Here is a 24929-nt window from a genome sequence, read left to right as displayed (position 1 = left end):
AAAAAAAAGTAAAAAAAAATTTCAAGTGAAAATAGTATTTAAAAATTAGAATTGTGTTTGGACATGAAAATAGTTTTGGGTTGTTTTTGAATTTTTGTGAGTGATAGAGTAAAAATTTTGAAAATTTAAATTTTTAAAAAATTTCAAAATTTATTTTGAAGTGGAAATTAAAAATTTTATTTCAAATACTAATTTTCGAAAAAAAAGCAGAAACTTTTATGTCTTGCTCTAGTATACTTTATAATCACCCGACCCTCGCGTCCTTCCTCTTTGCTTTAGTCTCAAACGGTGCTTTTGCCTCTTTCTATTCCCTCTGTTTTCAATTCAAGCATCCATTTACTTTCAATTCTTCGCAATCGGTAATTCCTTGTCTTCGTTTTGAGCCTTAAATTTCTCCGATCTCTCGCTCTCACAACACCGCGCTTTGGTATCTCTTTCTAGGGTTTTGAGTTTGTACTCGTGAAGAATCATAAAATTTTAGGGTTTTTGAGTTCGCTATACGGTAAAGAGATTTTTCCTCTGGTTTCAAGCTGAATTCCTGCAATTGTTCCGTCAAGGTTTGAGCTCTTTTTACAGTTAATTAGTGCTTACTGTTTAATGATGGCTTCTATCTCAAAATTTTAAAAATAATTATTAATTGACGGCTTAATTTGGTAGATAATATAACATAATAGTAGTATTTATATTCCTGAAGATTTTTGTTCTAGAGTGCATCCATGAGAGAGAAGGAAGGGTAAGGTGGGAATGAGACTAGGAATAGAGGAGTAAAAAAGATGCAATTGAAGACAATACCCATTTGAGAGTAAAAAAGCTCCTTTTTAGTTTTTACTTTTTTTTGTTCTACTTTAATGAACTTTTTTTAAGGATCATAATGAACACAACTCTTTAGAGTAGTAGTTCTTCAATCCCTCATTATTATTTCATTTGATTGATCGGTAAAGGATCTCACTTTTGATGAACTTTTATTTTGGATCATTAGGAAAACAATTATTTTAGAAGTGCTTCCTCAACCCCTCATTAGATATTCAGTTTGATAAGTGAAGGTCTTTAGTGTCTTCACTATCCTATCTTGTCCCCTTTGGTTCACTTGACCCATTTTTTTACATGCCAAACTTCCCTTTTGTGAATGATCAAGTTGTTATAAAGAAATAGCCATTCATATTAATTATATTTTGTTATTCAACTAACTCTTCACTCTTTTCACTGCGGTAAGGGCGTAGTGTGATGTATGAATTAAGCCCGCATCATGAGTTCCAACCTTGCCTAATGAATGCCTATTTTCTATTCCTCTAAAAAAAAAATTTCAACTTCGTAATATTTGGATTTCTTTATTTTTTACGTGTTTATGCATTGGTGTCCGAAGCTTTATTTTTTACGTGTTTATGCATTGGTGTCCGAAGCGACAAAGTTAAATGTGAACTCCGGATGGGAGCATAAGGTAAACCCATAACTCGTGAACAACAACAACAAACTCAGTGTAATCCCACAAATGGGGTCTGGGGAGTATAGTGTGTACATGAACAATATCATGTACGTAATGTCTCAAAGGGTTAATTTCATGGACCTCCCTTATCGTTTGAGGTTCGGTCAGTTCCTCGAGTTCTCAAAATTACGCTTTAGTTCCTCTTTCATGGATGGTTCTGCTCACGTAGACATAATTATCCTTATTTGGAATTCAAGGATGTGGCCTAATGATCAGTGAAGTGGGTTTGATAACCATGAGGTCTCGAATTCAAATCCCAGCAAAGGTAAAATTATTAGGTGATTTCTTTCCGTCTTTCCAAGTCTTGGTGGATAGAGTTACCGTTGGTGGGATATAGTAGGTATCCCATGGAATTAGTCGAGGTGTATCCAAGCTAGCCTGGATACTACAATCATCAAAATAAAAATACAACAACAACAACACCCAGTATAATCCCACTAGTGGGGTCTGGGGTGGGTAGTGTGTACGCAGATTATGGGTGTTTAACGGGCGGGCTGGGACGGGCTGTACACAAAAAAAACCAGCCCGTCCGTTTAACGTTCCGGGCTGTTAGCGGGCTGAATTAGCGGGCTGTTAGCGGGTTGTACTTTTTCGGGGGTTTTTTTGGTCTGTCCGGGTTCGGGCTTAGCGGGCTGGACCGGGCCGTTTTTTTTGTTTTTTTTTTTTAAAGTAAATTTTGTTTTTCTTATTCAATGTTATTGATACTTAAGTATTTGCAAACTTTTAAGGCTTAGAATTAAACTTTGAAATTTAAAGTTTTAAATTTGAAATTTGAATTTTACAATTTTAAAATTGAAATTTGAAAGTAAGTGGCTACAAAAAATTATTTAATAAGACCAATAGGCAATATGTAAGGATCAAGCTCCGAAAGCTTTCATTTGATATTTTTATTGAATAATATATAATACTTCAAATTAAGTTGCAAGTTCTTTTTTGATTTTGTTATTTTTGAACTTGCAAATTAAAAGTTTACAACAATTATAAAAAATAAGAAATAGTACATCACATGCTTTGCATCATTTTTGTAAGTTCATCCATGTCAACATGAGGTTCTTGGTTTCCGGCATTGTTTTATAGTTTTTAAAAGGTTAAAATTATAATTTATCAAATATTAGGGGTGTGGGGGCTATTTTCTTAAGGGGTAGGCCGAAATGGCCATTTCTGCAAAAAAGGGTCGTTGGCCAACAGTCATATTTGAATTTGACCGTTGGCAACGGTCCAGAAAATAAAATAAAATAAAAAATTGTAACGGATACCGGGTTGAACCGGGTTGTAGCCCGTTAAAAACCCGTTAACGGGTTAACGGGCTTAGCGGGTTCCGGTGCACCGGTATCAAAAAACTATTCATTTGAAACCCGCTTCCCGCCCAACCCGTCCCAGCCCGCCCCTACGCTACAGTACTGGGCTGACCCGCGCTGAACCGGGTTGTAAACGGGTCAGCCCGGCCCGATTAACAGGGATAACGCAGACCTTACCCCTACCCTGGGGTAGAGAGGCTGTTTCCGATAGACCCTCGGCTCTCTCCCTCCAAGAACTCCCCACCTTGCTCTTGGGGTGACTCGAAATAAAAATATTACCTTTATTTGCCTTCTCACTTCACATCTACTGTCATTCATAAACAACCTCTTTCCTTCAAAAGTGACCATGTTGTGTATCGAAGACCCCAAATGAAAACGAAATAATGGCATTGTAGGAAAGCACTATGACTTTTTTGTTCCTTTTTGGGTTGATATGTTTCTTTTCTCTCTAGTTCTCTAGCACTAAAAAGGGTTGTATTCTTTGACGCGACTCAATTGTTATATGTTTCGTATCATCTCGACTCCAGTATCGTTTTGGTTGTATTCTTTGACTCTGATTCAATTGTTATTCTGTTTCATGTCATCTCTACTGCAGTATCGTTTCCTTTTGTACCCAATACATTGATGTATTTCTTTCTGGTATCCGAATTTATGATGCTTGTTTGCTTTCATTAACTTTTAATACTTGAATGATGCTATGGAAACTTGAATAAATTCAGCCCTCCCGGTTATCGCTTAAGAGTATCAGCTTTTCTTTTGGCCATGTTGTTGGATATTTCGATTTACGTCTTATTTGTTGTAGGAACATAATTGTGATGGCTTCCTTGTGGTCCTAATAGATGCTTATAGGCACCCTGACATATGCTTTGTGGTGAGCCTTGAATTGTCAGCATGGATCTGAATGCCTTGCCTCATCCAGAGGATGACGAAGAGATTTTTGGACAACAATTAGAAGATGAACCAGAAGAATTCATTGTGAAACATAGCCATGAACATGCAGATTATGTTGCGAGTGCCGTGGAGATTTCACGCCGGGTACGTCTCTGTCTCTACTACTTGCTATATCACTATTGAGCTGTACTGTTACTTGAACTTGGTTCTTTATTGTTTTTTTTTTTTTGCTCTTTGTTTGATACTTGTCTCTTTTTTGTTGATGTTTCTTTTCTTCTTGTCTTCAGCAGAGCAATAACCAGTTTAAAGCTTTCTAAAACTTTCTTTCAGGCAAGTTTGGAGACTACTATTTTTAGGCATGTTTTCAAACAGATGGAAATTTACTTGAGAAAGCATCTCAAGTGTTGAATTTTCCTTGTTTGAACATGTCTAAGTGTTGGATTTTCCTTAAACCCTTAGAGCCACATTTGGTTGCTTGAATTGGAGAATTAATCTCTTCACCAAATTCAGCATAACAGTACCTTCTTTGGTTGCTTGAATGAGGAGAATTAATCTCTTCATTAAATTTAGCATAATTTATACATTGGTTGGTTGCAATTTTGTATCATCTTGTAAATAATACTTCTATATTGTCAAAGGCTCATTTGAGGTGCACTTAAGCTTTGAAGCTCGGAGAATCTTAAGGTAAGCGCTTTGCCTCATTAGGCTATGCCCCAATGTAGGCAAAAGCACCAAGTTGTGCGCCTCATTGCTCATAATTCTATCTTGAATAGAGCTGTTCCATACAGTTAAACTAATTGACAAAAGGATATGTTAATTGTTAAGGAAATCATTACGGATGAAGTATTTTTTTTTCTTCTTGCATTACATGTGTATTTTTTTCCTTTGTTGTGCCTTTTTAACTGAAGCTCACACTTCAATTGTGCTTTGTCATTAAAGCCCTGATAGAACTGGAGCCTTTTCTGACGCTTTTCACTTTTAACAACACTGTAATACTCGCATAAGTTATGCGAAAATCTATGTATTATTCTATGCGGAGTAGAATGTGGAATAAGAATTCTTGTATGAGCAATGCGTGGATTAGACCATTTAAAGACAAAAGTACCCTTAAAGTAGGTAGTTCCTGTATAACAATAATCTCTTCATTATTATTCATCACTGCACAATAATTCTTTCGATTTTATTCACCACATAACAATCCCTGCATTACTATTCACCACATAAACAATCCATGCATTACCTATCCCAACATTACTTTTCCCCGCATAACTTGTCTCCAAACCAAACCACACTTAAGCTTTGCACAATCCAGGAGCTTGAGTTGTCTACACTGATTTTTCACCTGAAGCTGCTGAGGTCTTACTGGTTCCCCGGTGTTGAGGCTACGTCAGTTCACAAGTGCAGAACTTTTAATCTGATCTCTTATGTGTTGGCTCAAGATTCTTGGATGGGGCCTTAGGTATGGCATGTTTGAAGAGCGCGAATTAGCTTATTTTAGATTCTTTTGGTAATTGCTTTCCTTTTTTACCCCCTGGTTAGCCAAGCAAGCAGTTTGAGGTTCAGCAAAAAGTATGGAAGGGGGAAGTCATTTAGGTTGTTGAGTAGATTATCCTTTGATTAAACGGGAAATTCAGCATTTTGTTGGTAATCTGGTCATTTTCAAGTCAGCTATCTGACTGATCTAATGGGAGCTTTTTTAGTGCCAACACGCTGTACCTCCTCCCACCAATCTCGTTGGCGGTGGGGGTTGGGAATTGAAGAAATAGGATTTGCTTCTTTCTGTGGTAGTGGGAAGGGATAGGCGACAAGGGAGTAAGTATCCATAGATAGGGGTATGTTCTTGTGAATCTTAATATTGTGGAGACTTGATTTTTGTTTTTGTAGTTTCCATGCCCTCTTTCTAAATGCTATTTGTGTTAGGAGCGGGAGGAAAGGATTCAAAGACTTAAAAGACATCGTCCAGATGATAGGCCAACATATCCATCTCAGCCACGAATGCGTGATGAGATTTATCTGACAAAGACACAGAAGCCTAGCAGCAGACTTCCTCCAGGTTACTGGATTTTTCCCTAGAGTACTAGTTGTATAAGAACTGCCATGCATGTTTACTCTCTTTCTCTCTCTATCTCACTATGTCTCTATCTCTTTCTCTGTGTCTGTGGATGACTTGTAGAAGTAGCAGTTGATTCCTCCTTCCCTCTGTATAGTCCTTTTTTTTTTTTTGTCATCTATGTATCTTTAGGTTGCTATTTATTTCAACATAGGTTCTTGTTTCTCTCGCCGTTTCCTCCTTCTTGACTTCCCTTAGTTATATTACATCATTTATCTTGCGGATTGCGCATGCAGGTTGGTTGGATTGTCCTGCATTTGGGCGGGAGATAGGTCGCATTATTCCTTCAAAGGTTCCTCTCGATGAAACTTTCAACGACTGTGTTCTTCCTGGCAAAAGATACTCGTTGAGGCAAGTCCTCCACCAACAGAAAGTTTTGGGAAGAAAGGTGAACGTGTTAACCTGAATATGGTCCTTGTTCATCCCCTTGGTGTGGATTTTATCTTGAAAATGTCAGAGTCCTAGAAGTTTTTATGAGGAGAAATTGTATTGCTGTTTGAGGCATTTCTTGTTACATTGTTGGCAGTGCAGTTAATTTGAAAACAATCTGCTGCTTATTAGTTGTTGTCTTAGAGATGTTTTATATCTTTGATAAAATATAATGACCTGGAGATGTTTTATATCTAACAAGAGGCTTAATTCTCTTTTGTATTGCCACTTAGTATGATAGAATCACTAGATGCCTTTTCAATTTTTTGATTCCTTAGTTGTTTTTGGTTACCTTGACGTCATAGCATCTGCATAAGCTACAACCGACTCTTTCCATGTTAAAATTTTCAGCTTGGTATGGTGATTGATCTCACAAATACAACTCGATACTATTCATCGTCAGATTGGAGGAAAGAAGGCATCAAGCATGTAAAGGTTGGTACATGGTAATAACGTCATGGAAGCGAAGGTAGTGGGGGAGTATTATTTCTCCTTGAATTATGGTTGTTCTGATTTTTAAACTCTTCATGTGTATTAGATTCCATGCAAAGGCCGTGATGCTGTACCTGACAATGAGTCTTGCCATTTATTTGTCTATGAGGTAATTGTATATATTTTTAGTTGCAGTTTTACTTGAATTTTTGTGTGGGGAAGAGCTTGCTTGCTTTACCTAACATGTAGAAGTAATTATATACCTTTATCATCCCTCGTTAGATTGGCTCTTGCTCTCTCTGTTACATATTTATTGTGACATGTTACACTTGGTGCAATTATTAATATCTGTTGTTTGTTAATCAAGAGCACATGCGTAGTTGGTTTGTAATTTTTTCGAGAATAGAAAAGAGAGCTGTTTTGAGAAAGGTAAGGTAGATGTCATTTAAATGTCTATGTTACATTATAGATGTACTCTATTCTTTGAAAGGGAAGCCTTGGGAAATGGTAAGAGTTGTTGCTCTGTCAGTGTGACCTCACGTGTTCAAGCCGTGGAAACAAATCTTGCAGAAATGCAAGGTAATGCTGCACATTGTTGACTGAATGTGGTTCGGCCATTTCCTGGACCTGTATATAGCGAGAGCTTAGTGCACAATGGCTATACTCTTATTATTAATAGGAAAAAGAGCATTGTTTGATGCCTGCATGTCCTCCTTGGGTTATCCCAATTCGCACGCTTCTGTCTCAACCATCCCCCGAAAAAGGAAAAGAAGAAAGGGAGAATAATCAAAGTTTGAAGAACTTGAACATCCTTGAGAGTTGAGATAAGAGCCTTTTGGGTATTTAGTGCATAAGCTGCGGGAATACTGTCTTTGCAATGAAAACTATATTTAGTCAGAATTTGTCTCAGATTAAAAAAGCATACTATTAGAATATAGGAAAGGTGTTCTGTTAACTTCTAGTTAGGTTTTATAACCATTAGGAATCTCTGCATAGATGAGAAGCACACAGTCATCTGAGTATTATTCTGCTTAAGTGAAGAGAGGTAACTATTTCACATCCTCACTGAATGCTATTTGCTACTGAGAGGAATCAGATACTAACATTTATATTCTATCAGGTTTCACAATTCCTTGTCCGTCAGAAAGATGTGAAGAAGTATATTCTTGTGCATTGCACACATGGGTTTAATCGCACTGGGTTCATGATTATTCATTTTCTTATGCGTACGCTGCCGATATCTGTCACTCAGGTAGGGAATTCTGCTATTCCTCTATTTGCACTACATCTCTGAATAATGAGAGTATTTTTATGCAGGCAATCAAAATTTTTACTGATGCTCGCCCTCCTGGGATCTATAAGCCAGACTATATTGATGCTTTATATGCCTTTTATCATGAGGAAAAACCTGAAATGGTTGTTTGCCCTGTAACACCTGAGTGGAAAAGGTCTTCTGATCTTGATTTGAATGGCGATGCTATGCCGGATATCGATGATGATGGAGGTCCTGCGCTTCCGTTGCCTGTATGTGTTTCTGAAGAAAACGTTCCCCTTGATTCTTGGCACTTAATTCATGGGTGAAGTGTTTGGTTAATTCCCTCTCTGTTGAAATCTTAATCTTCGGTTTCCACCAGGACTGTTTTAATTTGAATGTGAACACTGAGCTACTGCTACCATTCCAGTGGCTCTCAACATTAGAATGTGAAACCCATCCCTTTCTGATACTTTTATGGTGAGAAAGCTATGAATTCTGATTTTGAGTGCATTATTAAGCTTGATTTTGAAAACCACGAATTTTTCTGACATTCCCGAGTCTTTTTGCCAACATAACTTGTAAATGAGAGACTCTTGAGTTATGACCTTGCAATACTTGGGATGCAATGACTGCCGAAGCTTCTTAAGAGGCATCGTCTGGCCATTAAGCCTGATTGCTTGTCAAGGCTATTTCAGCTACCTTATAGGAGTCTCCTTCCGTCAAACTTGAGATGCCTTCCATGTCTGGTCTTAATATCTTAATATTGAGAATGGCTTCTTTTTGTCACGGGCCCATTTCCTTACATTGGGTAGCGGCACTTGCTCGCCCGTGTGGCGCCTGCAGTTCCCCTCGCTGCAGGCCAGCCTGTTTCCTTTCCCAGGATTCCAAGCACGATCCTGTGCCTGTTGGTGGGACTCGCCCATGAGGTTCGCCCCAACTTGTGCCCCCGTAAGATGTCTAGGCACTTGGCCCTAGACATGTCGTGGCGCTTCATCTTAGGATCACAATCCATGCGCGCCCTGGGGGTTGGCTTAGGACATGTGTCCCTCGCCCAAGACTGAGCATCGCTCTCGCGTGCACAGCCCAATCCTCAAGCTTGACACTCGCCTAGAGCATCCGCAACTAGCTCGTGCCTTGCCCGAGTAAGGCAACCTTTAGCCCTTGGCCATTGTCATGCGCGTCTTTCGTGCCATGCCCATACATTGTCCTCGCGACACGCTTCCATCCCGAATAGTGCGGTGTCGCCCCACAACTGCACCTTTAGGCCAACGGACCCTTGCTTGCATGGTTGAACCCAAGCCATGCTCGCAAGTCGACACATGATGCCCCTATGATAGGTGCGTCAAGTATCCAATCGGTACGGAGGTCTCCTTCCAACATTCGGCAGCCCGCGGGGCTGGCCGTCCCACGCATCGAGCCTCCAGCGCCACTTTGATGCCCAACGCTAGCCCGAAGGCGTCGCGCCGTCCATAGAGTTTCCAAATTCGTATGGATACCTTTGACACTCCTTTGAGTCATCTAGGCGGCCCTTGAGGTTGCCCCCAAGGTAGCTTGTTCTATACGGCTTGGTGGCAACACGTATGGGGGAGGCAGGTCGGAGCTTTCATCACCTATACCCCCTTATATATGCTTAAAATTAAAAAGCCCAAGTTGCCCGAGTAGACAGATCTACGTCAGACAATCAGAAGAGCCTTTTCTCACCAGCTCTTGGCCGAAATCACAACTCCAAAGTGCGAGTTGTGACATCCTCCCACACTCATAATGTCATCGTCCCCGATGACACATCATGGCCTAAGACATCCCGGAGTCTGCTCCATCAGGTATGCCCATTTCAGCTCCCATTTCAGCTCCCATGCACTTCTCCCCCAAGAATCTTCCAAGCGTGCCTCTGCACTTCACCTCCTTTCGGTGTTCACTTGGAAAGTGCCTCCGCACTTGCACCCTCTGGTGTTTCACTTTGTAGTTGACCCACACTAGTCAACTACACCATGACCCTCACAGCCTTCATGTCCGTCTGAAGCTTTCCTTTCACAGGTTAGCACATCAATGTGGTCTTTGGCGCGGCTCTAGTAGCTTAATCGCTCACATAGCCTTCAAACGCCTCTGGGATAGCTCCCGTAGCCTTCCGCTCCCGTAGCTTTTCCTTGCCTTCACTACCTTGAAGATGTGTTGGCTTCCGGACTCACAACTTCGCCCATATGCCTCTTGCATAGCGGGATCCTCCCACACTCAATGTAGAGGATACATTTTAGCACTGTCGTCCCACTTGGCATTCGTCCAGCTCTTGGGACGACCTTTGGTGAGTACTACATTCCCAAAGTCATAGCATCGCTGCATTCCCGAACAAAGTTCTTTGTTTTCCAACTGTCACTTTCTCAGCAAGTAGCCAATGCTCCCGGTAGTACTTCAATACTCGCCCTATAGACAGGTACCCTCTTGGTCCTGCTAGCACGGCTTCCCGGTTCGGTTGTGCCTCGCACTTGGACTCTCAACGGTCCTCCGATCATTCGACGTACTTCTTTCCAGAATGACACCTTCTAACTTAGAAATTCGCCCAATTCCGAAGCTTCGCTATACCCTCGAATCCGTCTCCTCACCTTGGCAATGCCCTCAGGCAGTCCAAAAGTCTAACCCGTAGGAAAAACACTCAACTGATGCGTCGCACGCATCTTTGGCAAGATCTCCGCTATGATCATGCCGAACATTTATAGTCCATGGCTCCCACTCTTCGCAATATGGTTGCACGACCTGGCAAACATGGCCTTTTCTTGACCATCCGACTCATCGGCATATCACCTCATTCAGTAGCACCTTAGACTCTCGAAAGACAATGGAATCACCCATTTCTTTCTTCGACCATCAGTATCGGGTTCTCGATCTCTGGTGGCATATGAACATCAATCTCTGCTTTGACATGATCTCCGCACTGACATCCAAAATGCACTCGCCATATCCACCCTTACCTTGACCTTGTGCCATGGCATAGTATGGCCTTAATCAACTCTGATACCAAGTGTCACGGGCCCATTTCCTTACATTGGGTAGCGGCACCTGCTCGCCCGTGTAGCGCCTGCAGTTCCCCTCGCTGCAGGCCAGCCCTGTTTCCTTTCCCAGGATTCCAAGCACGATCATGTGCCTGTTGGTGGGACTCGCCCATGAGGCTCGCCCCAACTTGTGCCGCCCGTAAGATGTCTAGGCACTTGGCCCTAGACATGTCGTGGCGCTTCATCTTAGGATCACAATCCATGCGCGCCCTGGGGATTGGCTTAGGACATGTCTTGTCCCTCGCCCAAGACTGAGCATCGCTCTCGCGTGCACAGCCCAATCCTCAAGCTTGACACGCCTAGTGCATCCGCAACTAGCTCGTGCCTCGCCCGAGTAAGGCAACCTTTAGCCCTTGGCCATTGTCATGCGCGTCTTTCGTGCCATGCCCATACATTGCCCTCGCGACACACTTTCATCCCGAATAGTGCAGTGTCGCCCCACAACTGCACCTTTAGGCCAACGGACCCTTGTTTGCATGGTTGAACCTAAGCCATGCTCGCAAGTCGACACATGATGACCCTATGACAGGTGCGTCAAGTATCCAATCGGCACGGAGGTCTCCTTCCAACATTCGGCAACCTGCGGGGCTGGCCGTCCCACGCATCGAACCTCCAGCGCCACTTTGATGCCCAACGCTAGCCCGAAGGTGTCGCGCCGTCCATAGAGTTCCCAAACTCGTATGGATACCTTTGACACTCCTTTGAGTCATTTAGGCAGGCCTTTGAGGTTGCCCCCAAGGTAGCTCGTTCTATACATGGGGGAGGCAGGTCGGAGCTTTCATCACCTATACCCCTTATATATGCTTAAAATTTAAAAGCCCAAGTTGCCCGAGTAGACAGATCTACGTCAGACAATCAGAAGAGCCTTTTCTCACCAGTTCTTGGCCAAAATCACAACTCCAAAGTGCGAGTTGTGACACGAAGCTTCTTAAGAGGCATTGTCTGGCCATTAAGCCTGATTGCTTGTCAAGGCTATTTCAGCTACCTTATAGGAATCTCCTTCCGTCAAACTTGAGATGCCTTCCATGTCTGGTCTTAATATTGAGTATGGCTTCTTTTTGCCTCGGTGAAATTTGAACCAGCAAATATTGATATGGTATTCTTAGAGTGACAACTTCTTTTCCTTAGAATCTTGATACGATCAATCAATCAATCAACTATGCTTCAATCTCAAACTAGTTTTAGGTCAGAATCTGACTCCTATGTAATTTTCTTTATTCCACCCACGTTCCAATTCTGGAATGATAATAGAAAAATGATCTCCGATACTGCTTTATCTATTTAATTAAGTCTGAGATAAGTACAAAAGTTAATGCGTAAGAATTGTTTTTCACACCTTCCATTTCCTCCTCCTTGTCCAACATGAGTGCCTAAATGTGATGTAAATATTTTCTACTAGAAAAAATGGAAGGATGAGGATGAGGATTGTTGGTTCTTGTCAGAGGGATTTGTCATATAGTTCCTCAGAACTCAGTATATTGCTATATTTCGTATTTGCATTTTCAGCTTTTGTGCCTTCATGCTGTTACCTATTCATTTTTGAACAAGCTTTTCTTTTTTGAACAAGCACGCTGTTACCTATTCATTGTCCTCCTATTTAAAGGAAGACTTGCTCTAGAAGATATCTAGTTTTCTTAAAAGCTTGACAAGGTGCTCAAAAGTGGTAGAAGAGATCTAACTTTGCTTAGAATCTATGTTGCTCGGATCCTCCAAAATGCCGCTAGGTGTGTGTCGGGTCCTCCAAAAGTTATGCATCTTTGGAAGATCCGTCTGATATGGCGGAATTTTGAAGGATCCAAACATAGCTTAGAACTTAGAAAAACTTTTCAGCTTGGTAAAGAGTGTTTCGGATGGGAAATTAGAAGAATGCACATCCAAATAGTGTCATATTTGCTGACCTTCTAAAACATAAACGAGGTTAGTCCTTCCTTTTCTCTAATCTTTTATGGGGAAAGTACATTTTGGTGTTTATATGCAATCACCATTGGCCTCTTCTTTTAAGCTTTAATCTTTGGTGCTTCCTACCAAAATGGTTGCAGAATGGTCAACTTTTAGGATAGCATATTCATAGAAGAAAGAGTGTGGGCAGACATTCAACTATATATATTTTTCGGTGTACGATTTGATTCACCTTTTGCTGTTTAAAAGTTTAGATTCCCAAAAGGCAAACTTTGACTGCGAGATCCAGAGAGTTGAGCAAGAGAGGTGGGCCTAGTGGAGTAGAGAACAGGGTGTGGGCTGGGCCAGGAGAGAAGTAGGTGCTTTGTTGTGGAACAGAACAAAGGAAAAGCAAAATCTGGTTTCTCAGTATGGAGAGAGTAGTAGATTAGGCCAGATCAAGAAAGAACTAGTTGTTCTTTTAAAAGAACAACATGATTTCACATCCAGAATGCGGGGTGTAATTTATAATGAAGATTGATTATGAATGCGGGGATCGCGAGGAGTGTATTTAAGTGAGGAGGAGGTCTTTGGCATGCTGCAACTATAATCAATCTTGATTATAAATTACACCCCGCATTCTGGATGTGAAATCATGCTGTTCTTTTAGAAGAACTAGTTCTTTCTCGATCTGGCCTAATCTACTACTCTCTCCATACTGAAACCAGATTTTGCTTTTCCTTAGTTTTGTCCCAGAAAACATGGCCTCCTTCATTAAATGAAAACTCTCTGTTCAAAATATAAAATAATAAAAACTTACATTACTTAAAACTTGATTTGACATCTTACCAGCTAGCTGTTCCACTTGGCGCTTGCCGAATTTGTCTAAAACAAACAATTTTCAATAAAACTTTATGTAATAATCTATTCAAACGATGCTGGTCAAACTAGGAGTATAGATCTCAGCATGATAATGCTGATACCACGGTTATAGCTCCTCGTGATTACATCTCTGTACCAACATGTTGGAGTTTTGGTATCTATACTTCGGGCTTGCAGTACGGTTTATCCTTACAGAGCTTTTAGAATTTCCTCATAACTCATTTTCTGCCTTTTCAGGATAATCGCGAAACACAAATATCATTGTCAAATGACGACATCCTGGGTGATGCAGTCCCACAAGATCAGCAAGATGATTTGCGACAGTTCTGTTATCAAGCACTGAAAATGACCCCAAGGGTATGAATTTTGCGGTCGGTTCATTTGGTGTCTTTCTTTGATAGTTGGATGGAATCTGTATACAATGATCTCTTCTGTTTATGCGCGTTCTATAATTTCTGGTCTTGCGATGGACTCACTTTCTGTTCTGCAGTTGTGATTTCTGCAAAATAGTGATTTCTCTTCTGTTCTATTCTAACTCTTAAGTCCTTTTGTATTTGTCTTTCAGGGCAGAGGCACACATTTTCCTGGCTCACATCCAGTCTCTCTTAACAGGTTTGATTTGAGTCATTATTCAGGAATCTGTAACTTTATTATATGTTTTTGCTGTAATAGTCATGTGTAACCTTATGTCTAGCATTTTGTGCTTAGCCATGCATACAAGAAGCCGCTGTTCACCCATTGATTGTAAAGAACAAGTAAATCCTCACACTTTGGTCCACCTAAATCTGAATAGTAAGTAGGAACTACAAAAAAGTAATTATTATATAAAAAAGAGAGAATATTGTACATAAAATTCCATTCCTGATACATGACATTTATCTACATTTCCTGGATGGTGCTGAAATGACGATAGAAACATTGCTTTATGATGTAACATGTTGATTGTCTTTAACATTTGGATAGTGGCAGTAATATTTCGGACCTCTTTCATCACGTGGATGCGAGCAATAGCCATATATTTCTGACCAATATGGTATATGCTCAAACATTATTTCTCTTCAAGTAGATTTTTAGTTTAGGAGGTGTACCTAATACTTAAGGATTTCCAGTTGGCATATCAAGCTGAAAACTGTATTTGTAAGTGTGAATTCCGTTACTTGCAGAGAAATTTTATTTTGAGCCTCACACAACCTACAAAATTTGTGTGACACTAACTTAACTTGATAAGTGGAATGTAGTAGCTCAATTGTCAGCCTTGTCTCTTTCAACATAGGTTCTTGTCCCCCCCCCCCCCCCCAAAACAACACACACACACACCCCTTCTATGAACTAGATCTTGTGCTCTTAAATGTAAACCAACGGAATGCAAAACTAATTCTGCTAACAAAGCAAACCCATGGGTCTGGCAAATCGAATCCGCAAGTAAGCAAATGAAACCATACCTCAGACAAATGTATTTTACTTTTAACTACCCGCCCAACCAAAGACCTCGAGAATCCACGCGACCTTAAACAAGGATCTTTGGATTACAGAATTTGGGTTTCTGTTCTCCGGTAAGATTTTTCTTTTTGCGAAAAAGGGAGGGTAAAAATTGAATGTCTACGTACGTGTTAGTTTACTCTCACCAAGGTTGCTAATCGGCATCGTTAAAACAACTAGTCATGCTCTTTTTTCAATCTTAATAGCTTAATAAATTTAATACATTTATTTTTAAACGATCACACCCCTTTGGGATTCAGACCCTTCTGCAATCCTACATGTTGCAAGATGCTTCGTGCATTGGGCTACCCTTATTTTTTTTATCTAAGATTGAATGAGTTCTAGATTTCAAAAATACATAAATGATTTTTTTCAGACAATTAATCAAAGATTTTATGAATACTTGCACTAAGCCAGTGCTAAAAGACATCATTACAAAAAGTGCAGTTCCTCTATTGTGTCTTGAAATCCAACTTCATCATGTACAATAAGCAGGCTGCACCAAAAAGTTTGCAAACAAATACATCTTCGTTTAAGGCTATGTATGTTTCTCCTGTTGCCTTCAAAAATTCTGCTATTTCTTTCAAACCAAAGAGTCCACCAAATGGCTTGAGGAATGGTATTCCTAGTCTTTTGTGATTTCTTGCGCAATCCCTCGTGTTCCAGTATTGCAATAGCTCCAAAATGGATTTTGGCATTGTCCACGACATGCCAAGTATTGCCAAAAGCATGTTCCACAGCTGTCTAGTAACTCTACATGCAAGAAAAGGTGGCCAACATCTTTGTAGTGTTCTTCGCACATTGGCCACCTACTGCAAAGCTGATTAGTCCCCTCTTTTGGTGGTTGGAATAAGTGAAACAAGCTTCCCTAGCCACAATTCCAAGAGAAGCAAGAGACTTTCTAAGGAGCATTGCTTTTGGAGGTTGGAACAAGTGAAACAAGCTTCCCTAGCCACAATCCAAGAGAAGCAAGAGACTTTCTAAGGAGCATTGCTAAATTAATTTTTTTTTTTCCAGGCCAATAATCCCTGTTGTTACTTGATTCCAGCAAACTGTAACAACTTTTGACTGGAAAGAGACCTTTGGAATGTCCCTTCCATCTGATAGAATCTATTTTATTGTGGTCCAATGCTATTGTGCCTAGTAGCTGAAGCAAAAGACAAAAACTTCCCATTTCCCAATCATTTAAGTTCCTTCTAGGAAAGAGATTCCAGCCTCGCGTTGAATAAAATTCAGCAATTACCCCATTGCGCAACGAAGAAATACTGTAGATATTAGACAATCTTTAAGAGGAGTGTGGCCCATCCATGCATCTTCCCAGAACCTTATTTTCCTTTCATTTCCAAGCATGAAGCTTATTTTCCTTTCATTTCCAAGCATGAAGCCCATATTTGCCTCAAATTTGTTCCAACCTCCTGTAATATGCTTCCAAATTCCAGTGCCTTGAGGTGCTGTCGATGTTTTGGTGCACCATTGACTCTCAAGAGAATTTTTCCACCAAGATTCTCCTCCAAAGTGCATTGTCCTCCTTGTAGAATCTCTAATGCCATTTCAGTAATAGACTTTCATTATGGCTCCTCAAGTTCTTGATTCCCAAACCCCCTATTCTTTTATCTTTAGTATTTGTTTTCCAATTACAAGAGAGGAGTGACCCTGTTTGTTGCCTTTCCGGAGAAAGTATCTCCTCAATTTGTTTGCCTGGAAAAGAGACATTGTATATGTAGGAACTACACAAGGTAAATTCCATATATGCAGCAAAAGCATTTTGCTATTAGCATCCCGATAGCTTCCATTCTTGCTACTGGAGCAAATGCCCTATCATAATCAATTCCCTCATCCTGGTTGTATCCCTGAACTACTAGTCTGACCTTGTTCCTTGTGATGTTTCCTTGCTCATCTAGCTTGTTCCTGAATACCCATCTAGTACCTATCACTGTTCTATCTTTAGGTTTTGGTTCCAAATGCTATACTTTGCTTTTTCTCAACCTGATTAAGCTCCCCTTGCATAACAATTATCCAGTCCGGATTTTTTAGAGCTTCTTTTATGTTTTTGGGCTCTATTTATGATAAGAATGTTTTGAAACTTACATGGTTTTTAGAGATAATTTGGTCTGCACTCTTGTATTTAGATTGGTGATGTTCTCAAGAGGGTGAGAAAGAACTCTGGTGCTTCCATGTTCTGGATAAATCTGTATATCACTACTTATTTCCTTTCCCTTTTAGGCACTTTTCTTGATTCTTGATGTTGCAAACTAAGTGTTGTCTTCTCAGAAGTTAGAGTAAGAACTTGGTTTAAGGGTTTTGATCACATTTTCAAGTTCAGTTTTGTTTGTTTCAAAATCCTTGTAGTCAAGTTCAAGTTCAGTTTTGTTTGTTTCGAAAACCCTTGTAGTCAAGTTTGACACTGGAAAGATTGTTGAGTAACTGATCATTTCCTGCACTTAGTCTGTCAACTTAACCCATCAAAGTTAATATTATGGACATTAATTGTTTTTTTTGGACATAGAATGACTGTTTTCTTTCAGATTAGAAGTACTCACCTCACTTGAGTCATTTTCAACATATGAGTCACTCATTGCCATCATCCCCATCACTTCCTCTTCAGTGTTGTTTTTTTCATCTGGCATTGCCATCAAAATTCAAAGCTAGTTCAATATCTTCATTTCCATATTCTGCAGCCAAAGAGTCCCATATGTCTCTTGCAGATGAGCGTGAGGATACTTTGTAGAGCATACTTCTTTGAAGACCTTTGTAGAGGATATCTTTTGTCTTTGCATTTTTCTTAATAAGATCTTCAGAGTTATATTCTTCTTCTCTTTTGACACTTCCAGTGAGTTTATCTTCATTGGTATCTTGGTCCCTGACGGATAATTTCCCATAGATCGTAATCTTTAGTTTGAAGAAATACCTCCATACGCATTTTCCATTCATCAAAATGGTGTCCATCAAATAAAGGAGGTGTTTCAACATGCATCCCTAACTGCACAGATGATGACGTGTTGGAACATTTGTCAGGCTCTTCAGACTCAATTACTGCATACAAGCTTATGGCCTCATTGTCACTTCCTTCCTCCTCTTCATTTCCGCTATCTTCATATGCTACCAGGAATGCCTATTTCATGGCCCTAGTAAAACCTTTGTTTCGATTTAAACCACGTTCTTTCAACTTATCTCTTTTATCTTTCCAGATCGTTCCTTCTTCCACTCAATTTCCCATATTGGGTAGTTTTAACCATGTGTTCCAACTTCTTGCACTTGTAGCAACCATCATATGACACCTTGTCCATAGTCTTAGCTTTGCTGGAGTTCTCTTTACTCAGACCTCCTCTGGGATTCTTCATGAATTTGTTGAGCTTCTTAACAAGCATAGCCATATCCAAGTCATCATCATCAGATTCACTTCCATCAGGGCCTTATCTCTTTTTGACTCCTCTTTGCGCAATTTTAACTTCCTCATTTCATGAGTTTCAAGTTTCCTATCAACTCATCTAGTGAGATTTTATCCAACTCCTTGGCTTCCTTAATGGCTGTACTTTTTGTTTTCCATGAAGCATGAAGAATTCTTAAAACTTTGTAATCAGGTCTTCAGAAGCGAACACTTTCCCAAGTGACTTTAATTCATTTGTGATAATGGTGAATCTGGTAACCATCTCCCGAATAGGCTCTGAGCTTTTCATTGAGAATAACTCATAGTTTCTCATTAGCATTTCAATTCTTGACCTCTTCACCTGATTTGTCCCTTCATGAGTCGTCTGAAGGCATCCCAAATTTCTTTAGCATTTGAGCTGGCTGATATCCTGTTGTATTCATCAGGACCAAGGCCACAAATAAGAATTTTCTTGGCCTTAACATTCTTTTTCCATCATCCTGAAATGTGATGCTATAAATTCATAGGGGTTTTGGGGTACATCTTCTTTCTGCTCATTTTGTTTGGTAGTAATAAGAGGTTCTCTTTATTCTGCATGATAGCTTGCCCATCTAATGTGTTTCGAGTAGTTGTATTTTCTTTAGATGTCTTATACAAATTTTACTCACGGATGATAATGTTATGTGTCTTCATATTTGAACGTCATATGGGTTTGGACATGGACGCTAATATTCTCTGAAAAAACAATTGCTTGGTAGCATCCAACACAAAGCAAGGACCCATCTATTAGAGTTCATCACAAGGTAATCTTTGTCATGATGTGCAGGGACAACTTGCAATTATTAAGGCAGCGCTACTACTATGCTACATGGAAGGCTGATGGGACACGGTATATGATGCTGATCACGATGGGTGGTTGTTTCTTAATTGATAGACATTTCAACTTCCGAAGGGTTCAAATGAGATTTCCGTGCACACACACTGATGAAGTATGCCACTCAGCTATTAGGATGTTATGATCTTTTTTTCCCCCTTTTATATCTCACTGTTTGATATTTTCTGTTTATGATTTATCATATGAAATTCTCGTTCTCTCTCCTAGGGTGTAGCCAAAAGGGTCCACCACTTCACTTTACTTGACGGAGAGATGGTAATTGATACTTTGCCTGGCACACAGAAGCAAGAAAGGAGATACCTAATTTATGATATGATGGCCCTCAACGGTGTGTCTATCGTAGAGGTTGGATTCTTCTCAGGAAACCACTTTCCTTTTCTTCTTGAAAAATTAATGTTGGCTTTGCCTACAGGGGCTTTTGGTTCTCTGTATCACCGGGAATTATACCAGTATTGGCTTTACCACTTTCCTTTTCTTCTTGACAAAATGGGCTATTTCCTTTTTAGTCCGTTCCAAAAACATTTTCTCTCTCCCTAAATGTTGTTTCGTGGTAGAAGTGTAAGACTTTCTTTTATGTTACTTGAGGTCGTGTTAGTATTTATTTTGATAATTGAGAAATCCCAATGGCCAGTGGCTTACGGTTCGGAACTTGTTAGTTAATGCGCCTGCACCTCTAGCCATCTCCACTTAAATATTACGCTTTTGATTGGCGGGGTTCAAACCAGTGGCGTGCGCCTAACCCACAAATTACACGCTGCGCAAGTCTTGGGGGCATGTTGAAAGTCATTTATGCTTTGTGAATTTTAGAAGATTAGGATATTTTGACTTTTTTGTCCCAGAGGTATTGTACCTCTTGATTTCTTGAAAGTTGCGTGTTATCTCTACTAATTGGTGTTTAGTTCTTTTATGGGATAATAGTAGTGGTGATTTGTTTAAACTATTGTTAATGAGAAATCTGTTGTTTTCAGCATCGAAACTCAAATGGATAATGGACTGCCCTCTGTAGAAAATGGAGCTTCAGGGACATATAGCTTCATTAGAATTTTTAAAGTGGATGAATGCTAATATGCTTTTGGTTTGGGAATGGCTTAAAACTTGTTTACATGGTTTTCATCATGCGGGAGAGCTCCAGCTGGCTATGATGTCACCACTAATACGAGGCATTTACTGCCTTGATTAGTTAGTGAATTTTTGTTTCTTTATGGTATTTGAGGTGCATCTCAACCATGTGGTTACCTAAGCCGGTGATCAATCAATCAGTCCCAAACTAGTCGGGTCCTTCGTCATACGGCAATTTCTCCTTTTGCTAAATTTAAAAAGTTATTGTGTTTACTGCAACTAGAGCTCCAACACCCTGATAGGAGCGAGTGAAAGCAAGATATGCATCAGTCCAATGCTTATCAGTAAAACTATATGTACACGTAGTACTCATATTTGTACTGTCTATACTGGCACTATTTACTTCATGGAGCAAACAAAGCACGAGCATGTTTCGTGTACTTTCGATCATCTTGTTCTCTTAATCAGCTGTGTGCTGTGGGGTGATTATATTTTTGTATACTAAATGAAATAAATGTTGGAGATCAAGAAACTTATGTATCTAAAATGCCTTTTCAATTATCTTTCTCACTCTGGTTAAGCTTTACCCACTTCACCTCATTCTGTTTGGCTTGATTGCCTGCTTTTTTCTGCAAACATCATCTTTCCATTGATGTTGCTCATTCTCTGTTTTGGTATTTCTTACAGCAACCCTTTTGTGAACGCTGGAGAATGATTGACAAAGAAGTGATCGGGCCAAGGAATCATGAACGCCAACATATATGCCAGAGTGGAAACCCTTACTATAGATATGAGTGTGAGCCTTTCAGGGTATGTTTTGTCGACTTTGGAGTATAGTACATAAAAGTCACTTTTTCTACTATCATATTATTTCGAGCTAATGTGGTTGCTGAAATCTCAACGTCTGCCAGATGAGGAGGAAGAATTTTTGGCTGCTCTCTACTGTCAGAAAAGTTCTCAAAGAACTTATTCCAGAGCTTTCACATGAAGCAGATGGTCTTATTTTTCAGGTGTTTAAGAGCGACAAATCTTTAGTCATTGCACTGAATATCTTCTTGTTACATTGTTGTATTGGACTTCCCCGCAGGAGTTAAGTTTTTACATCCCTTCAGATATCTGATGTCTCCAAGTTGTATGGCATGTATGTCTTGATTGCTTTGTTGGGGACCTCTGTTTGGAAGATGTTTTCAACGTTTATTCTGCATTTATGTTGTGATGCAGAGAAGTATTAGAGATGCTAGCACATCCTCATTCATTTAATTGACATATGACATATTTATGGCTTACAGTAACAGAAACAGAGACATAAATCGTACAAATCTAATCATTTTAGGTTCTTGACACTCAGCTACTGTTTTCTTTCCTTTTTAGGGTTGGCTAGATCCTTATGTTCCTCTCACGCATCATGGTCTGTTGAAGTGGAAATACCCCGAGATGAACTCGGTTGACTTCCTGTTTGAGGTAGTGTTCTCTGCTCTCTTAGTGACTAGAGCTGTTTCCATTTCCTCTTTGCCGTTTTGGTTCTTATTTTTGTTTTTTCCTTACCCCTTGACCTGTCAAATGTCATTTGTCTTCCACTCTTTATGTGGAATGGCTGCTGTTAAACGAATCATGCTTTATTCTCTCATATTAGTGTGATAAAACAGGTGGTTGACGGTCGTGAATTGCTTTATCTACATGAACGAGGGAAGAAGAAACTGATGGAAGGGAATAGAGTCGTTTTCCCAGGTTAGAAATCCATGTTGTATTAGTTAATCTCCTGTGGTATCATGCAGGAAGGTTTCCCTCAATCTGGGGTTTGTGGGAATATAGGAGGCGGATATCATCTGCATCCCATGCTCGTTTAGTTTTTATTGACTTAACCAAAAAAAAAAAAAAAGGAAAAAATCGTTTAGTCTTTTTTTTCCTGTCTTGTTTATTTTACCTGACCTGGATGGATGTGATTGCTTAGTAAAACTTCTAGGTGGATGATGTTTTGTGGGGAATCGGATGCGGTTCGCGTATTTGAGTGAGTAACCTGCATTCAATGTGTGATCTAGTGGAGGCTATTTCACGACTTGCTCTGTTTCGATTGCCAAGATTCCTTTTTTGATACTTGTGAGTTGCTAAATAGTAATAAGATTGTGGATAAAAATTTCTGTTGGTACTTGCTGCTGTGGCTAAACTAAGGCAGCATTGCTGTTTGACAACTGATCCTCTTCTAATCCAACTTTCCACTAAGTTCAAGACGCGTAATCTTGTTCTTTTAAACTTTTTTGTTCTTTTATAGTTGATTCTTAGTAATGAGAACGTGGATCATCCACAACTTGAAATTGAATCAGTTGCTAAAGTTGAAAAAGGTCGGATATGTTAGTGGGATTATTTGGAATTTACGGTAAGGTTCTCAATGGATCAAGTGCCAGTAGAAGATTGTTTACATTTTCAGGAAAAGTACATGGAAGCACAGATATGGGAATTCCTTGTTGCACGTGACCGTGAACCAGATAATCCACATTTAGGGTGTCACATTAGTCTTTATGTGAATTTTTGATTAACAAGATCATGCTTGTCAGAATAGGATGTGCACCTCTCAGGCTTTTGACAGGAGTTCAACAGCTTTGTTTCTTCTCTTGCTCTTTAAAATGGTCTTTCCAATAGTTGGTTCTTGTTGCTTGGAGTTACTGATACTAGCAGTGATGATATAAACATCCAGCGAAATGTCTATTCTGCTGTCCTTGTAGACGCATATCTGAGCAGTTCTCCTGCACTTTATTTTGTATCCCGTGAACTCGGGTTTCCTGCTTGGCTGGCGTTTATACGCTGGTGCATGTTCTGAAATTGGTTTCTTTCATGGTTACAGATAGTTCTGACCCGTCAGATTACTTGGGTAAAATAATAGAGTGTTCTTGGGATTCCAATAACCAAGAATGGGTGTGGATGAGGACCAGAATTGATAAAGGAACTCCAAATGATTACAACACGTACAGGAAGGTACTTGCTTTATTGGCAAATACTAAGTTCACGGGTTGATTTTTTGATACGTAGACTTGTGCTTTAATATAACCTTTTCCATATTTTGTCATATATTAGATAGTTAGCAACCTAGTAGACTAATTTTGGTTCCTGTACGGCAAAATTTAGGTTTTGAGAAGTATTACTGACAACATCACTGAAGAAGTGTTGTTGAATGAGATCTCTGAGATCATTCTACTGCCAATTTATGTGGAAGGGATACAGAATGATAGCAAAGCTCACCATCACTCTGGCTTAGTACGACGCAGATGAATGAATTTGATTAAGTAGATGGCATTATTATTGGAGGAAGCTAGTGATCGGATTAACTATTCATTGAAATCGCCACTTGCCTTCTGAACTTTGCCGTGTTCATGTTTCTCAACAAAAGGGTCTTTATGAAGCATCCTTAGTCCGTAGGCGTGTACTGTGTACTAACTGGTTATATTATATGATCCAGTTGGGACACTGTAACTTAGCTAGTTGACTCGGGTCTCTGAGTCTTTAGTTCTTCCTCATTATGGTTTGACATATCGAGGGAATTAGCAATATGTATATTAGTTGTTTAAGTTATTCTCCATTTTTTTTTCTTTCTGGTCACTGTTTAGTTGTCTAAGGTAGGCTCTCTCTAGTATTAGCGAAACTTCAAGCTTTATGCTATCTATTCCCTTGTGAATATGAGTCTGTTGTACAAGTAATTTTTAATTATCATTTGTTCCCTGCGCATAGCGGGAGCTTAGTGCGCCGGGTTGCCCTTCTTTTCTTTTTTTCCTCATGTTCATCATTTTTCAGATTGGCTACCGAGTATACTCTGCATGAGATGCACCTAGTTAGCACTGCTAGCACAAGAAAGATCCTGTGCATCAGCAATGTGGGAATCATTGAAAAGTATTTTTCTAACTTTATTGACCATGAAAATATTGAAAGTACAATTTGGCTTTTGACATCACTGCCGGAACATCCTTGGGTGATAACGTATTGTGTTAAATCCAAAGCAATGACATATTAAAGAAAATCGTCAATAAAATAACTTGGCATGTAACATATTTGGAAATCAAAACAAGTGAATGCTAGAAAGCTTTTCTATTTAGACTTGGAGCAAAGATGCTAATTGTGGATGTAATAAGGGTGGACTTGGAAGTTTAAGTTAAATTATGATTTCCAAATATGTTACATGCCAAGTTATTTTATTGACGATTTTCTTTAATATGTCATTGCTTTGGATGTAATATCTTCTCATTGAGGGTGGACTTGGAAGTTTAAGTTAAATTATGTTCAAATTTAAAAAGGGATAATTCTATTTAGAACGAATTAAAAAGAAAATATGTTAACATAAATTGGAACGAAGAGAATAATATTTTTGTAGCCTTTTCCCATGCACCATGTTATTTTGAGTGAAATAGGTTGTATTGAGCTTGACTTGTCCATCAGGTGGT

General features: G+C 39.6%; 1 protein-coding gene across 12 annotated transcripts; it reads left to right on the top strand.

The window, feature by feature from the left end:
* The first annotated feature begins 230 nt into the window (after window positions 1–230).
* Window positions 231–24235, top strand: LOC104095191 (uncharacterized). Of its 12 annotated transcripts, none has more exons than XM_033655845.2 (19): window positions 231–359; window positions 442–557; window positions 3621–3816; window positions 5593–5725; window positions 6019–6170; window positions 6563–6646; window positions 6750–6812; window positions 7764–7895; window positions 7961–8167; window positions 13940–14059; window positions 14268–14314; window positions 19375–19537; window positions 19651–19788; window positions 21190–21312; window positions 21414–21512; window positions 21874–21963; window positions 22149–22230; window positions 23342–23472; window positions 23623–24235. In XM_033655845.2, exons 3-19 carry the CDS (start codon window positions 3673–3675, stop codon window positions 23764–23766), a joined length of 2052 nt encoding a protein of 683 aa, XP_033511736.1. In that variant the 5' UTR covers window positions 231–359; window positions 442–557; window positions 3621–3672; the 3' UTR covers window positions 23767–24235. The 12 variants fall into 12 exon arrangements, 11 of the variants coding, with proteins under 11 accessions (XP_033511736.1, XP_009599542.1, XP_018625956.1 ...); XM_009601247.4 differs by having other exon boundaries at window positions 3584–3816; XM_018770436.3 differs by having other exon boundaries at window positions 322–359; window positions 482–557; window positions 3584–3816.
* The last annotated feature ends 694 nt before the right edge of the window (window positions 24236–24929 follow it).

Source organism: Nicotiana tomentosiformis, chromosome 12, assembly GCF_000390325.3.
Source record: "Nicotiana tomentosiformis chromosome 12, ASM39032v3, whole genome shotgun sequence".
Lineage (NCBI taxonomy): Eukaryota > Viridiplantae > Streptophyta > Magnoliopsida > Solanales > Solanaceae > Nicotiana > Nicotiana tomentosiformis.
Note: the sequence above shows the minus strand (reverse complement) of the source record. Positions and strands in the feature narration are given on the sequence as shown.

What these genes read in the sequence shown, in the direction of transcription:
- LOC104095191 (XM_033655845.2), top strand. Translation starts at nt 3,673, where the DNA reads ATGGATCTGAATGCCTTGCCTCATCCAGAGGATGACGAAGAGATTTTT. An exon ending in TAGCAGCAGACTTCCTCCAG is followed by an intron (nt 5,726 to 6,018) that starts GTTACTGGATTT and finishes TTGCGCATGCAG; the next exon opens with GTTGGTTGGATTGTCCTGCA. An exon ending in AAGGCATCAAGCATGTAAAG is followed by an intron (nt 6,647 to 6,749) that starts GTTGGTACATGG and finishes CATGTGTATTAG; the next exon opens with ATTCCATGCAAAGGCCGTGA.